This window comes from Cibotium barometz, chromosome 46 (genome assembly GCF_041138505.1).
Source record: "Cibotium barometz isolate CiBa-2024 chromosome 46, ASM4113850v1, whole genome shotgun sequence".
Taxonomy (NCBI): domain Eukaryota; kingdom Viridiplantae; phylum Streptophyta; class Polypodiopsida; order Cyatheales; family Cibotiaceae; genus Cibotium; species Cibotium barometz.
The window spans coordinates 12,674,592-12,691,954 of record NC_141091.1 but is presented as its reverse complement, the minus strand read 5'-3'; the positions used below and the strand labels follow the sequence as shown (position 1 = coordinate 12,691,954).

At 42.9% G+C, this 17,363-nt stretch overlaps 1 protein-coding gene across 1 annotated transcript in view; it reads right to left on the bottom strand.

Annotated features, from left to right (window-relative positions):
* Positions 1-3,768: 3,768 nt before the first annotated feature.
* Positions 3,769-17,363, bottom strand: part of LOC147611891 (enhancer of polycomb-like protein 1) — a 54,983-nt gene continuing 41,388 nt past the window's right edge. Inside the window, exons 11-12 of the mRNA XM_086783762.1 lie at positions 4,622-4,855; positions 3,769-4,524 (exon numbers count right to left, since the gene is read on the bottom strand). Coding sequence (XP_086639888.1) covers positions 4,159-4,524; positions 4,622-4,855 — 600 coding nt within the window. The 3' untranslated portion in view covers positions 3,769-4,158. The remainder of the gene's footprint in view (positions 4,525-4,621; positions 4,856-17,363) is intronic.

Below are 17,363 nucleotides of genomic sequence, written 5' to 3'. Positions count from 1 at the left end.
ATTGTGATAGCAAAAAATCTATTTAAATTTGTACCTTGATTGGACTTTGTGACTCAGACTGGACAAGAGATTTTGATAACCAAAAATCTGTTTCTAGTTTACTGTTTTCTTATTAGGTCTAGAATTATATCCTAGATCTGCAACAAATAGAAGAAGCCTACAGTGGCACGGTGTTGTTGTGCAATAATGAGTGTTGCATGATGATTGCCAAGAACTCGGTATTTCTTGCTCACACAAAAAGGACATTGAGATAGAGTATCATTATATGCATGAGCTTATCATGGATGAAGAGGTGGAGCTCATCTACTCCCCAACCAATGATAGTGAAGTATGCAGATATTTACATAAAGGCTCCTGGGAGAGATTTTCTAGGGTGCTTCATCGACTCAGCATTAGATTGACGCGAGGAGGTAGGGTGGATATTGAGGGGGTTGTTGGAAAGGCATTTCCTCAATGCTCCACCCTCATGTTATTACTATGGGTGATAGATGTGCTCTATTTTGTAAGACCCCCTATATGAGGAGTAGCCGTTAAGGTGAGCACTTCGGGACACCCGACAGTTCCCCAATTTAGACATTTAAAGGTGGGGCCAAGCATGGCTAGATGGTTAGAAAATAGCTTATGTAGACTTGGCATTCTTACAAAGTAAGATGCATACTTGTGTGGGCCATGTAACCGCATTAGTAAGCACTGGATATCAAATTGATTGCGCATTGTTCTAAGGTTGTGAGGCCCATTTGAGGCACTAACGGTCCCAGCTAGTCATGGGAGAGTTGTACACTATCCCTATAAGACTATATTATAGTTTAATATGGTCTCGATCAGATGATGTGGTCGGTCAGTCATTTTGGACCAAGTCGTGAGTTGTTGGTTGGCCGACATGATCGAGACCTACATCCATAGCGACCATGGGTACAATATATAGACAAGTTTAGCAGCCTTTATTCATCATCAAGTTCATTGGGTTTAAGCACTCTTGTAAGCAAGACATCCTCCATCCAAAGTCTATCTAGATCACCATCAAGGCTCCTTACTCGGAGAACATGGGTGGGTGGATAGCCATCAGTTGTAATCAAAGTTTCTAAGCAATAATATTATCTACTCTCCACTTCAATTCACTACTTTGTATTGTGAAGATCCATATTCCTTTCAAAGTGTGCTCTCATAATTGACACTTGCATTCCAATAGCTAAAAATAGATGGAATGACGAAGCTAAGCCCTAGGTTAGTCCTTAATCGGGCATGTGGACACACCCTTCTTGTATATGTTTGGGAACTAATTTTAGGAAGACATACAAATCGATGGGTAGCCTAATGTAGACATAAATTGGATCTCCTCCAATTGGCACTATTTGGCTAGGTGCCTATCTAAATCACTATGAATAGGGTCTAATATCACTCATGAGAGTCATTTGCCGCACACTCTAAGGAGTATTCTATAGTGGTATAGGTATTATACTATTCTAATGTAGAATAGTATATAACAACATACTATCTACATTAGTGCACTATTATACTACTATTCTATAAAATTATACTTGTTCTATATATAGCAATATAGTACAACAGTATACAATGGCACTTGACAATAGTATTATAGAATATATAACAATATAATATTCTGCAGCAGTACAATAGTATAAAACAATGGTAGCGATAGTACTACAAAGTATTGGTACTATTTCAATAGAAACACATGGGGATGTTCAATAGTGGAAGGGTCCTTATTCATGCATAGCATGTGTGGTTTTGCTTATTATTGTATTATACAATAGTAGTACTCTTATAAATTACTATATAGTACTTATATAATATACACTATTGTAATAGTATAATACATTACTGTTGTACTATATGATAATAGTAAATAAAAGTAGTATACTATTGTCCTATACACAACACTAGTTTACTATTATACTATACAATACTATATAACAATATTATAGTATTTTGTACTTCATAACCTATACTACTCAGTAGATATATACCAATATTAGGAAATACAATAGTAGTATATATAGCTATTGTATTTCCTAATATTGGTATATATCTATTGTACTAGTGGGCGAGGGTGATCTTCTTTTCGTGGGTGCATAATAGCTATGGAGGCAAAAGCCTCCTAAAAACTAAATCCCTCAACTTGCATAAAACCCTTGGGCATGAGTCATGCATTGTACTTCTGGTACTTCTACAATAAGCCATCAGATCTATACTGAACCATATATATCTACTTGGTACTTATGACTGTGTTTCAGAGAACAATCCACAATTCTTAAGTATGATTCTTCATGATGGAGTCGTACTCAACCTACATGGCTTCCATCCAGTTTGGGTTTGCTTGCACCTCCTCAAAACTTGGAAGCTCCGAAACCTTCATTATCTATGCCATAAGTACATATTGGCAATGTTAGCAAGAGCCCTCTTCTACTCCATCATCATCTTTTATTGTCATACATAAGTTGGCTCATTGCTTTCTAAGAGTTGCTTGATCCACTTTATTAGCATTGTTCATGGTTTACTATGTCCGCCTTCTTTATCTTGAAATTCTTCCTCCTTTGTAACAGATGTGGGTAGCCCTTTCGCATTCATCAAAGAGGGAGTTTGCATCTAATGGTTGTGTCTACTCTAGTGATCACCTCATTGATAACGTGGACAAAGCCACCTCCACCAAGTAATAGCAACGCTTGTAAAGAGGAGAAGCAACTTGAGTTTGCACTCATCGAGGGAGAAGAAGTGGTGTGTAGAAACATTGAAGTGCTTGCACACGTAACAGCACCCGCCAAGCAGAAACTAGGGGCGGAGATCAGGACAAGCGCAGTCGCATTTCAGCCATTCAGGAGTCACCTGGGCAACAAGCACAGTCACACTCTAGAAAAGCCTCTTAGAACCTGCAAATCATCACCTACGCTTACTGTACTATCTATTGAAGGATTCTCACCTTCAATTTCACCAAGCTTTGTTCCATTAAAGCTGGAAAGCCAGATTTCCTTATTTCGTTGCTACCCACCTTGCTTAGTTCATATGCGGCCCCATGATTTTTGTAATTTGAATGTGAAGCCCCCCAAGCTATATATGAGTGTGGTATTGCTCGCCCTATACATTTTTTTAACAACCCAATCATTCTCCATTAGAGTTACTTTCTCAAAGCAATGCATCACAACACCACTAGGGTACTTCTCCTCTTGCAGAGTGTGCAACAAGGGTTTCCTATGTTACTGCTTCTGAATCTGCACATCCTCAGCAACATTGCTCTTCTATCGAATCGTGGCTGTATGTATCCTCAGCTTAACAATAAACAAACCGAAATCTTATTTATAGATGATGCCTACTTGCCCATGTACAGCCTTTAGCAACTGGTTCAAGATCCCCCAATCCACTCTGGTAGTTGCTTCTCTGATTCATAAATTTTATAAGAATAGTGCTGCAAATAGCCAAGACTATCATCTAATAGATCACTATTTTGAGAATGCTTGCTGCTCCATGGGTAAGATACATTTGGGCCCAGCAATTCAATCTTAACTTATTTGGCTGATTAGAATGCAGTGAGTAGTGTCAAGCATAACCATAAACAGCAATCACTCCATAAAGCTTGCATGTACGCACCTACCGACTGCACTATTCGAATCAGCAATTTTACCTCATACAGCTGATTAGGATGCAGTGGGTGGTAGATGTTTGTTGAGTAGTGTTTGTAGACCAATATGCATAACCATAAACAGAAATTACTATTGAATAGGATGCGATAGAGATAACATATGCAAAACAGTGTCATAACAAGACTGAACCTTATCATACATGCTGTCATGTGTGAAACATTTGTTGCACTAATCAGTAAGTATACAGAGGGAATAAGGTTGGCCAGATGCTCAGAACACCAATACCAGCAAGTTACCAGAGGGTAATAAAGGGTTTACTATCTGCTCATACACCACAAACTGGATTTCACAAAACCACCATAGCTGGCTACCTTGCCACTTGACGTAAAAGTGGCGGCCTCCTCTGCCAATATGCCTGGACAGCATCAAGAGCAGTAAAATATACACAAGGCAAATTACTGATACAAAGAACCTTGCTTTGGCTGAATGGTGAAAACCTCTAAATGGGAGATCAACAGAACCAATTTTGTCGTGTGGAGACAGAATTCTCATCACTAGGTGCTTATGAAGTTCTCAAATTGTCCAAACTACCGTCATCAGCATAAGCAAGATCTGAATCTACATTCTCTTTTTCTATGTTTAACCTTGGCGGAGGAGGATGAAGCCTGGTTGATGATGCTCTAAGAAAATTGGAAAGATTACTACTACAGCCTATGGGCATCCGGGTCAAAGGATTCCAGCGGTCAAAAATCAAGCGGCCGCCTCTACCAATTCGACCATGGAAATGATATGTTGGCAATGAGGCATCGCTTGTGCCATTTGAACACAGAGGATCCGAAGGGGGCACAATTCTAGCAGTGGCTAGCTTTTCTGAGTCCAGTGGTTTCATGAAAAGCAACAATGGCTCCAAAGCGTCCCCAGTTGTCACCTGAGAAACATCCGGAACTAATAAGTCTCTTTTTAACAAAGGATGACTCTTGAAAAATCCTCAAGATTGAGAGCAAAAGCTAGAGCTCTACTCTCACCCTTCTTGAAGGCCGCCCACGCGTCTGATATTGAGCCCTCTTCCTCCTCCACGTTCGTATTGCATTCTCCCCTTGTTCTAGCATGACTGCACCATCATTGCAAGGAGGTGTGACCTCTCCAGAAGGATGCATAAGCATCTGCCCATTCAAAAGATCAGCTGATTTACATGGAAACGGTGCCGACATTGCTGTGCTCTCGGCCATAACCAGCTCGTCATCCAGGTCTGTATCATGCTGCAATCAAAACAAACGGATTCAATTCAAATGGAAGCCAAAAAGAGAGAGAACACAACGGGCACCCATATGTTCTAGTCAGAGATCGTTGATACAACAAGGTAGATACACCCAGCCCATACAGATATTTTCAAATTCCCCAAATTTCTTCCATTTTCCCCAAAATCTCCCATATTATCTAGAGTCACGAATGGGTACACCCCCAATTTCTCCCAATTCTCCTAGCTTTTTCTTCAATTTCTCCTAGTTTCTCCCATTTCCTCAATTTCCCCAAGTTTCCCAACTTTGCCGGAGTCTTGTAATTTTCCCCAATTCTCGTTATCTCATCAGCTTCCACCATTCTTCCAAGCCATCCAATTATCCTAAATTTTCTCTCATTCCCTTCCATTTCCCCCAAGTCTCCCAATGAATTGTAAAATTTTCATTGTTTCCCTTTTTATGTTTTATTTTTTTACAATATATCTAAAAAGATATTAAAAAAGTTAACATACTTAAGTACTTATCCTAAAGCGTACTCATTGCATACACATTGTGCCGCGGCATACCTTAAGTACTCAACCACCTTGGTTTTCAGCCAAGGCAGTAGTGGAGTTTGTGGCAGATAACAGCGAAGGTCAAGATGGAAGATAAGGTTAGCCTAACAGTTTCCGTGGGGCTTTTGAAGAGTCTCTTCGAGTCCGATACAGAGAAGGATGAGACTACATCTCTTGTAGAAGATCCAGTAACCAAGCCAAAGAGCTTGGAGATTAAGAAGGTGGACATGGAACTGAACCTACAGTTGGTCTCAAACAGAAGGGGAGCAAAGGTGCATGATTTGCCCCATTGCTCCAAGTTTAGTAGGAGGAATGGGGATGTCACGTACATCACGGATGTGATGCTTCCTACTTGCAGCTGCCTTCTAGGCAAAGTGCATGGCAGAGTATGGCTTGTTTGGGGCTGTTTTGGTAGCCCGAGGTGCCCAAGAAATGCACCAATAGTTGGGACACAAGTTGGGCACAATATGAACACAATAAAACCACTTTTTGGGGTCATAAAAGGGCTGGCCCGACTGGCACCATGAAACCCTATAAAAGGGTAGTTTAGTGTTCATCTCCTCACATCTCATTATTGCACACATAGGTGTTGACACCGCTGGCTAAGAGGCAGTCCTCAACTCCCAATCACAAACATCTCAAAATCATCACAAAGCTGTGAATCAGCAAGTCAACTTGTAAGCATCACTAGATAGGTATGCATCAACACAATCTCATCCAAGATCCAAGTTCATCATTGTCAATACACCATGTTTTGCAATATAGTAGATTAGGTCTATTTCTCCTTCTCTATTGTGTCTACTAAGTTTTGATTAGCATTAATCTCTCATATGCTTAGCGCTAATATATGTTTAAGGCATTCCGTTGTGTCACTCATGTGACAGCAAGCCTGGTCCCAAGCCCACACCAAGGATGGTGTGGAAACTTATGAGTGGAACAGTTTGAAGCTGACCTGAACAGACGGTTCCTACCACCACGCTACCTTCACAAACTCGACAATGAGTTTTGAGACTTAATCAGAATTCGCAACTTGCAATCTAGTTTGCGAATAAGGTTGGTCACTCGGCCTAACATTTGCGAAAAACGGATGACGACAAGAAAGGGGAATTCCTTTATGGGCTTAGATGCTAACATCTGTTGGGAATCGAGATATACAAATGTTTGAGTCCACTTTATTTGGCAACGCGATCTCGCTTGCACACAATGCAGAAATGACGTACAATTAGGAAAAGCCCAAACCCCACCCTTCCAAGGCCAAAAATATTGGGTTTTGAGAATAAGCGGCAGACCTCTGGACAAACCCAGAGCAATCACGCTTAAGGTGCCACACCTGCACCCAAGCTAATCGCTAATGAGAAAGCCATAAAAGGCATAATGGACGACACTTAAACCCAACAGAAAGAGCACAATATTAGTGTGTTGGGTATTTCGGAGTCTCATGGGTGTGCCAGTCTTGTGTGTGTCCACCTTTTGTATGTGTAACCGAGTTTGTTTGTGTAATTGTGTGTGAAATGGGGATAAGATAAGCATGCCATGTGTACTTAATCTTATTAGTGTATGTGATTTATGAGAGTCAAAAGATAAGGCTTGCAACACATTAAAAAAAAGTATGTACTTGGTATACTACACATCAATAATCAATCCAATCAACATTCAGTCATGCTATATCATCTCGCTAGGGCATTGTTACTCTCTCTCTCTCTCGATGGAGTACCACCCTCCATATCTGTACTTGCAGCAGCAAACACTAATAGCCTAGATTTGGTATCACAGCACTGGTCCTCCTCTACTTCGCACCCCACGCCACCAGTGTGGTGTTCGCGTGCTACTCGCCCCACTAGTTCCGCTACTTTGCGCGCAGGCGCCGCCACTCTGCCACCGTCTCCACTGCCCACGTGGCAGACCCCATGATAGGGTGTCGGTGGGGATAAGATAAGCACTGCCCCTCAGCCGGCTGGGAGGACCAGGGGGGAAAAGACCCCGCCCGCCTCCCAAGCGGCGCTGGCCTTGCCACGCCCTTGCCAGGCGAAGCCCCTATTTCGGCCCCCATGTGGCAATTTCACCCTCAACTGCTCTCGGAAATCCCCCCCCCATATGCCTCTGCCTTTCATATGTTCATGGACTGTGAGCCTCTATCTCTGCCTCTGCAGCGTACAACGCCATTCCTCCGAGCTCCACTTTCTCTAATGCGATGCACAACAAATGATCTATAGCAATCGCCACCTTCCGCTTGAGCACTTGGTTGTGCTTTCTCCTGGTCGCCGCGATCTTTTGTCAATTGACGTCGCTTAGATCTACCCGTCGTCTCCACCAGACAGCTGCATCCTCATTACTTGTACGCCAACCTTGCCCTCCTCGCCTCTACTACTAGTCAACCAAGTCTTCTCTGCTCCCGCTATGACAGGCCTCTTCCAAGGTGCCAGCTTTACCTACTATCACACCATTTCTCAGCCACTTGTATACAATGTTTCTGCCACTAACCTGCATTTACAGCTAAAGCAGAAGTTATGTCATCATGGATCTACCTAGATCAGCCATCACCTTCGAGAAATTCCTTCAAATTTTCCAACATGGCAAACCAAAGTGAGGCTTATACTCATGAGAGATGGTCTATGGAAGCCAGTAAAAGGGACAGATAAGAAGCCCGAGGGAGCTTCCACCTCTCCAGAAGTCGAGGCGGTGGACCGCAATGACAAAGCACTTGCTCGACTTTGACAAAACTGCAAGGGAAGTATGGAACAAGTTGGAAAATCTATTTGGCAATAAGATTAATAATTCAAAAGTGTTCTTGAAACAAAAATACTATACATTGAAAATGAAGGAGCATCACTCACTTCAAAAGCACTATTGGTTCTTTATTACAACAACTTGCTGCCCTCACTGCTAACATTGATGAAGACGACAAGAAGGGCACTTCTCTAGTCTGGAGGACATAGACATGTTCAAGGAAGTCCTCTAGAGAGATGACTTATCATAGCATGATAGGAGGTTACAAGACCAACACACAGTGGTCGTCGACATGGAGAAAGGCTACTTCTCAAAACAAATAAGAAAATTCAAAGGCAAGGCAGAGTCTAGAGAGATGACTTATCATAGCATGATAGGAGGTTACAAGACCAACACACAGTCGTCGTCGACATGGAGAAAGGCTACTTCTCAAAACAAAGAAGAAAATTCAAAGGCAAGGCAGTGAACTACAGGCATATCCCAAAAAGATGGAAAACCCTATCCTACCTATCTACTGTGACCTAACACTTGTGAGGTGTCAGATGACTGAAAAGATTCTTGGCTGAGCCTTATATAGGCTTTTGGACACCCAATCATGCTAGCCAACTGCATTAAAGCTGCCAACCAGCCCTGAAGACAAGTGCTTCAAGAAAATGGTTAAGGAACAAGAAATGAACCATGCAAACTAGGTTTGCAAGAGAAAAAGATCCAGATTCAGAGGAGGAAGAACCAGAGAAGCCGGAGACTTCTACAGCAGCACGTTATAAAGCCTTTACTATTGAATTCTCCAATCTATCTCTTGCAAAGCTAGATACCGACTGGGCTTTTAGCCACTTTATCTTTTTATGTGTTTGAATTGGGTTCTCTGCCCGGGATGTCTCCCATAATCTGAAAAATAATCTTGTGTGTGTTTTTCCCTCCAAAATATTCCTACCGTTGAGAGCTGTTTCGACTCTCACACTAGCTACAACTAGCAAGCACTGCAAGAGGCCTTGATCATGCAAAAATGACATGAGACACCACCCCAAACCCCACGAAACAACCACACATACTGAAGGTCTTGGCTTGCCTCTCTTCAGCTCAATGGTCCTTGCTTAAATGCAACTCCGGACACCTCCTGATCCAGATGCTTCAGCTTCGACCAATTTTGATTCAAACTCCTGATTCGGATGCTTCCAATTCTGACAGTCTAGCTCCAATCAGCTCAGATTCAAACTCTTCCTAATCTGAGTCTTGCAGCTTGCTCCACACAGTCCTGATCTGAAACTTTCCTGATCCAATCAGTCCTACTCCGACCGGTCCCTAATCTGACACCTTCCGATCTAAACAGCTTCAAATCTGACAGCTTCTGAACCGACAGCTCTTGATCTAACCAGCTTCTGAACCACACAGTCTAGCTCCAATCAGCTCAAATTCAGACTCTTTCTAATCTGACTAGTCTTGCTCCACAGCTCCTAATCTGACAACTTCTGATCTGAAGAACTTCTGAAATGACAGCTCTTGATCTGACCAGCTTCTGAACCAAACAGTCTAGCTCTAATCAACTCAGATTTAGTCTAGCTCTGATTAGCTCCTAATCCAACACTGCTTGCTTCAAACAACTCTAATTCAGACAGTCTAGCTTCAATCACCCCTAATCAGACAGCTCTTGATCCAAACAACTTCTAATCAGACAGCTCCTGATCCAAACAGCTTGTAATCAAATAACTCCTGATCTGAATAGCTACTAATCCGACCGCTCCTGATTCGACACTTTCCTGCTCCGACCAGTTCCTAATCCGACAGCTCCTGATTCAAACAGCTTCTAATCAAACAGCTCCTGATTCAAACAGCTTCTACTCTGACAGCTCCTAAACTGAACAGCTACTAATCCGAGTGCTCCTGATCCGACACTTTCCTGATCAGACTAGTCTTGCGCTGACCAGACAGCTCTTGATCCGATAGCTTCCGATATGACCAGCTCCTAATCTGACCAGTCTAGCTCCAACTAGTCCTACTCCAAACAGCTTCTGATCTGACAGCTTCTAACAACTCAGATCTGACCAGCTCTTGAACTGACCAGCTTCAGAATTGACAGTCCTTGATCTGAACAGCTTCACCTGACCTGAGCAGCTTCAGATTTGACAGTCCTTGATCTAAACAGCTTCAGGACTAATAGCTCCTGACCTGAACAGCTTCAGATCTGACAGCTTCTACCCCACACAATCCTGATATGACCAACTCCTAATCTGACAGATCCTAATATGAACAGCCTATGAGAAGATGTGAAGCTGCATATAGCTAGCACTATAAGAGGACTGGATCAGGCTAAACTAACAGAAAACACCATGATTGAATCCTCTGTCTTCCACACTCTTACTAATAGATAAACCTAGACCTGCAAGCATTTCACCCTCTAGACTCTATTCTGCTCTACTCTTACCTTTCAACTCACATCACACTCATTAAGACAATCAATTAAGAACCACAAGCAGTTTTGCTTTTGCTGAGTTTTCTGGAGTGCCAACTTAACTCTCCAATAAGCTTCATCCATGTTCTCCACATACTGATCAACCTCAAAGATTTTATCCTTTGTGTGCAAAATAGGTGGTACCTTCTTCCCTCCTTCCACAATCTCAAAAGGCGCCTTGCCCGTCGAGGTATGGACAGTGTTGTTATAAGCAAACTCCACCAAAGGAAGATACTTTTCCCACTGTTGCTTGTGCTCTGACACATAACACTTAAGAAGATCTAACACTGTAGAATCAGCCTCTTCCGATTAACCATCTGTTTGTGGATGAAATGAAGATGAAAACTTGAGAGTTGTACCCATGTTGTTAAACAACCCTCTCCAGAATAAACTCGTCATCCGTGGATCACGGTCACTGATGATAGACAAAGGCAAACCATGATACTTGAAGATGTTCACCATGAACAACTTCACCATATGATCAGCTTTGATCATCTTACGCACGGGAATGAAATGAGCCTGCTTACTGAACCTGCATATGATAGTCAAATGCCATCATTCCCCGTTTGTGTCCTTGGAAGATCAAATATAAAATCCATGGCAATGCTCTCCCATGGTCTATCTGGAATAGGTAAAGGCTGAAGTAACCCTGGTGTCTTTTGACGGTCAAACTTCACCTTCTGACATACGATGCATTGCCTAACAAAAGCATCAACATCTCTTCTCAAGGTCAGCCAATAAAAGAAAGTCTCAATTGCTTTTACCGTGGCGTCAATACCTCTATGACCTGCATACGGTGGAGCATGACTTTCAATCATAACCTTGAGTCGTAATTGCCTGGTAACACAGTCTACCATGCATCAACAAAAAACCATCCCTAAGAGTATAATGATCATGCCGCTGACCCTCAGACATCTGATCATAGAGCCTTCCAAAATCCTCATCATGGGCATACTGCCCTTTCATCTCATCAAGCTCATAATGATAAGCAAGTGAAACTGCTAAGACCTGTGGCTTGCGTGACAAAGCATCTACCACAACATTCTTTTTGCCTTCCACATGAGCAATCTGGAAGTGGAACATAGACAAAAAATTGACCCATCGCATATGCTTCTCAGAAAGTTTAGCTTGCGTGAGGAAATAACGCAAGGTCTGATGATCTGTCTGCACAGTGAAATCAACCCCAAGCAAATAGTGTTTCCATGTAGAAAGAGCATGAATTACAGCCAACATCTCTTTCTCATAAACCTACAAATGCTTCTCTGCATTCTGCAATATACGACTCTCATAGGCTATCACATGTCCTTCCTGCATGAGAACTGCCCCAATGCTATTTCCACATGCATCACACTGGACAACAAAAGCCTTTCGGAGATCCGATAATACCAATACGGGATCGGAAGTAAGCTTTTCTTTAAGCTTTTTAAAGGCTGCAATTTCCTGATCAGCCCATCTAAATGGAGTTGCCTTCTTTGTTAAGGCATGAAGGGACGAAGCAATCTCGGCAAAATACCCTATGTACCGCATGTAATAGGAACACAATCCCAAAAAGCTGCGTACATCATGCACGGTCCTCAATCTGGCCAATTAAGAATTGCTTCCACTTTTGAAGGATCCATACGGACTCCATGCTTAGACACAATATGCCCCAAGAGTCCTTTTGGGACTTACGCTTGGGACAGTTAAAAGACATATGTCCTTCCTCTGTAGAGTAAAAACATTTCCGAGCATCCATCAAAGCCTGTCTCTCCTCAGGAGTTCTCTTGGGCATTGGTAACTTCTTATACCGCTTCTCTGTAGACCCTTTTGCATCACGCGAAGCATGCCCTGACTTTTCAAATCTCTTGCTTGAGCTTTTACTTCCTTTAAATCCAGATGAGACCCCAGTGAGTAACGCATTTGCTGTCATATCATTCTGTATCATCTACGACATATTTGTTACTCGAGTCTTTATGCAATAGTCACGCACTTCCTTGGGCAGCCCACAACAATACTTCTCCACCTACTCAGACAAAGGCACTGCACGATAGGAAGTAACTGGGAGTAAAGCTTCCCAAAACTTCCTATTATAATCCTCAAGATTTTCACACTTTGATGCATCCAACTTGTGCCATGCTGTCATTACATCCACCTCAAAAGTAGATATGAGCCATACGGAAGAGAACACCTGTTTAAACTGTATCCAAGTAGATGGTGCTATGCCCTGTAGAAGAAGAGTGGACCACCACTGCAATGCATTGCCCTTGAGAAAAGTTGCAGCTTTCCTCACCTTAGAGGATTCCGTGTAATTTCCACCAGAAAAAGCAGCATCAAACTGCTGTAAAAAGGTAAGTGCCTTTAGCTTATCTTTGGCCCACTGAACGTGTCAAATTTCACTACAGCTCCCCCTTCCTTATAATCCTTCGCCTTACCCATAGGCGTTAAGTTATCGTAAGGAAGGGGCTTCACAAGATTGCTACCCTCGGCATTCATGCCCATCATAGGATCAGCATTGCCCGTTCCCACACCTGGCATTCCATGCATTCCAGCCATGTTTCCAAACATACCACTATGCATACCGAGCTGCATGCCCCCATACATGTTTCCTTGCATTCCGGGCTGCATGCCCCCAAACATGTTTCCTTGCATTCCGGACTGCATACCACCATACATATTCCCTTGCATACCAGGCTGAAAACTAGCTCCAAAATTCCATGGAATACCCATGCCTCCCTGAGGATAACCCCCAGTCATGGATTGGAACACAGAGCCACCACCAAAATAGCTTGGATGCATAGACTGCTGTGGAATAGATGGCTGTCCAAAAAAGGAACTCTGTGAGTTGGCACCAAAAGTATGTTGCATGTTCGGAAACTGTCCAAAAGATGGATCCTATGGAAAGGCACCACTATTGCCCTGAGGTGGGTTCTTAGAAGGCAATTTCTTCTACTTCTTTTCAGGCTCAGAACGGGATCTCATAAATTCAGCAAACTTCTCACTTTGAGTGAGCTGCATAAACACATCTATTACCCCTGCCAAACGATTTTTAAACTGAGCATCATCTTCCTCTTTACTAGGCATATCTTCTGGCTGTGTTACATCCTCATATTGTGCATCTACTGCAGCATGTTCTCCTGCAAGAATATCCTCAGATTCATTTCTCCCAAGAGAGGCCTCTTGCTCTTCCTCTTCATCATAAAAATATTCATCTTCCGTGTCTGACATGTTGCTGAATTTTTCAGCAATGACTTTCCTCGAGACAACCACGAGCTCACCCCCTTAAGAAAGTTGATGATGGGTCCCGACAATGGAACCTTGAAACCGGCCTCTGGTAGTAACCAAAGTGCAGTAGACTAGCAGTCACCTTTCCAAAAGTAGTCCAGTCAAATAACAAATGAACAGGAGCTAGAATGCTCCAAAACAAAAAGGAAAACGACACCTGTTGGCCCCAAAGCTTGGCACCCCTTTCGGTATTTCTTTATTCAAATTCAATGGAGAGTTTAACTGAGTACAACAAAGCCAGTCAGGGAAAGTAAACCTCCATGTCCAATCTGGCAGCCCTCAAGACCTCTTAGCATAGAGGATTCACATACAGATCTGTGTCCCACAAAAGCAACACACCGTGGTTTCCTCTAATCAACCAAGACAATTCAACAGGGCAGCCTTGAGCACGCATCCCTTTCTCAAGCAAGTCATTAACTTGCATCATAATCTCCTCTTGTTGACTAGCATTCATCCGATAAGGTGGCCTATTAGGAGGAAAACTACCCAGGATTAGATCAATGCGATGATCCTCGAGTCTCTCTGGTGGTAACTCACCAGGCAAAGCATCACGAAAGCAATCACTAAAACCATGCAAAAACTTTATCTTTCATGCATCAAATGATCCACATTTATAATAGTTTGAGCATGTTCAACCTCATCTCTGACAAAAACCAAGTAAGAACAAGTAGACTTTTTCATTACTTTGCGAATTTATATATGACTGACAATAGCTTCCTAGAGCACAAGTATCTATCTATGACCACTTCCCTACCCCTATGCAAAAAGGAAATTTTCTTGGACTTATAGTCCTCCTTCGCTCCATACGAGCATGCCAAGGCATTCCCAACAATACATCACATCCCGTGAGTGGAGCAACCAAAAAGCTCTCATGATCTAGGTAGCCCTGGATATGGATGCGGAGTTTCCCAATGATAGGAGTTCAATTAAACCCCTTTACCAGCAAAAGTGGCACTAGCAAACATTTGCATACCATAATCTGATACATTTAACCCAAAAGCTGCACCCAACTCTTCAGAAATGAAGTTATCTATGGATGCATCATCAAAAAGAAAAAGAGCGGGCTGATCCTTCAGTTGCCCCCATGCCTTGCATATGGTTTTGCTCTTAACAGGCTGCCCGTATGTCCCTGACATCGGGAATCACATTCACATTAAGCTTCTCAGCTTTGTCCCCTGTATTCTTGGATCCTTTGGACACTTAAGATACAAGTGGTCCTTACTGCCACATCCAAAACATTTTCCATCTCATACATATTTAAGCCTCTGTTGTTCGGACAGCCCATGATCAAAGAATTTATTCCCCGGCTTCTTATACGAGCCTTTCTTTGTATCTGAAGAACCTTTCTGGTCACCTTTAGGATGCCCCTCCTTTTTTTGGTCATAACCAGCCCTCTTCTTGCCTTTATATGAATCTGAAAATGGCCTTTTTGGGCCAAACATGCAACCGTTCCACCACAATAGCCGAATGAATGAGCCTGATGAAGAGCCTGATTTGGGTACACCTCTAGGCTGTCCTATATTATAGGGTGCAAGCTTCAAACTTTCTTTTCTTCTCTTCTTCATCAAGAGACGTGAAGGGGGTTACCTTCAGCAGCACCTTCAACTGCATCAAATCAAGAGGCATCGCATAATACCCCCCTCTAAAGGCAAGCATCCAAATGCCAGCTGAACTGCATGTAATCCACATCAATGACAACAAGAGAGCAAAGCATAGCTCTGTAACTGCACCAGTGATAAGCATACGAAGTGGTAGCAGATATACGCATGTTTAAAGGCAACACGATCCAAAAGTCATGCCTGTGAGACATGCAATGTAAGCTGCAAGAGAGAAACTCGTCAATGGAAAATCCGATGAGGAAAACTCAGCAATGGTAGGGCTGATAAAAGTAAAAATTCAACAATGGGAAAAGTTGAAAATCGGGAGAAAAAGTGGGGGCTCGAGGCAGGCATCAGCCAATGCTATGAGAGAATGGGTAAACTCTCAGTGCTGCCATGATTAGTGGCATGTATGGCAAGTGTAAAGATGCATAATCCCACAATGAATATTATACATGTGACATGTCAAAACCATGAGAGCAAGCCAACATTGGCCAAGTCTGTAGAAGGCACTCCCAGTAAACATCGCACGTGAGAAAGTGACAATGTCAACACTGTAGAAACAATCCCGCTGCAAGGGAAAAGAGCATAAAAGGCATCTCCAGTAGACATCACATAAGAGAAAGCGTCTAGCATAGACAAGCATAAGGGTCAACAAGCATAAGTGACCATGAGGCATCACCAACTGCATGTGGGCAAGTAAAATCCCCCCCTGAAATGCATCTCCCAGACAATGCATACCCAACAAGTACTGACTAAAGGGCATAGTCATCAAAAGCAACGGCATCAGAAGACATCTCTGCAGGTGATGAAGATGTAAGGGTCAAGGCTGATACATGTGTAGCCAAATTGGCCTGATCTGCACTTGTGGAAGAAGATGCCAGCTGCTGCTTTTTTTCACTTTCAATACGCTTCCTGCATTCCTCTATGGTGTGCCCTGTTTTCCTACAATAATTACAGCGCTTTTTCTTTTCAGGCTTGTCCTCTGTCTTGGGAGGATTCGATGGGCTAGGTTTAGGCCCATATCTATTCCCACGAAAGGGAGCAGCCATTGCTGACTCAACAGACATCATGTTGATCTTGTTGGAACGAGATTGCTCTTCACTGAGCAAGAGAGTCACAAGATTGTCAAAAGTGACCGCATTAGGTGCATTGCCAGCCAACAACCGCAAACTGGTGCCAAATGTCTGATAAGAGTCGGGCAAATTACGCAAAACTGTCTGAACAAGATAGCCATATGTCAAGACCTCATCAATGTTCATGAGCTGCTCTCGTAGGTCTTTCACATGTGTAAGGTACTGATCGATAGAGTCACCTTCAAGCATGCAGTCAGTCTCAAGCATGCCCCGAAGGTAAGCTACACGAGCCTCATTGCAACCTGAATACAACGCCGCCAAGGTATCCCAAGTACCCTTTGCAATGGTGCAGGAACGAATGTGCGGAATGATATGCCTGCAGCACGAGAGAGCAATCAACGCATGGGCCTGAGCATCCCTAACATCCCAAGTACGCTGCTGCTGAGTAGGAGGAGGACGAGGAGGTGGACCTGCAAGGGTGAGCAGGAATCACTTCACCTTCTGCTGGAGTAGGTGCAAGAGGACGCTCCTCAGTGCCATCCACATATAGCCATACATTCTTGGCAACCAATACATGACGAATCATATAAGCCCACATAGGGTAGTTATCTCCATTGAGCTTGTCCTCTTGAGATAGCATTCCAAAGAGGTCATTATTACTGTTGGCCATGAAAACAGAGCAAATCTGTCACAAGTCACCAAGAGTAGGCAATGTCCAGCAAAACCGTAAGAATGCAGGAAATAAATAGCATGGTAATCAATGAATTTAAAGAAAACTCCTTCACCACAAGAAATGCATATACATGTCCCAAATCTGAATCTGCAAGTGTACTGCACGATGATGCAAATCTGTCAAAGTGTCCA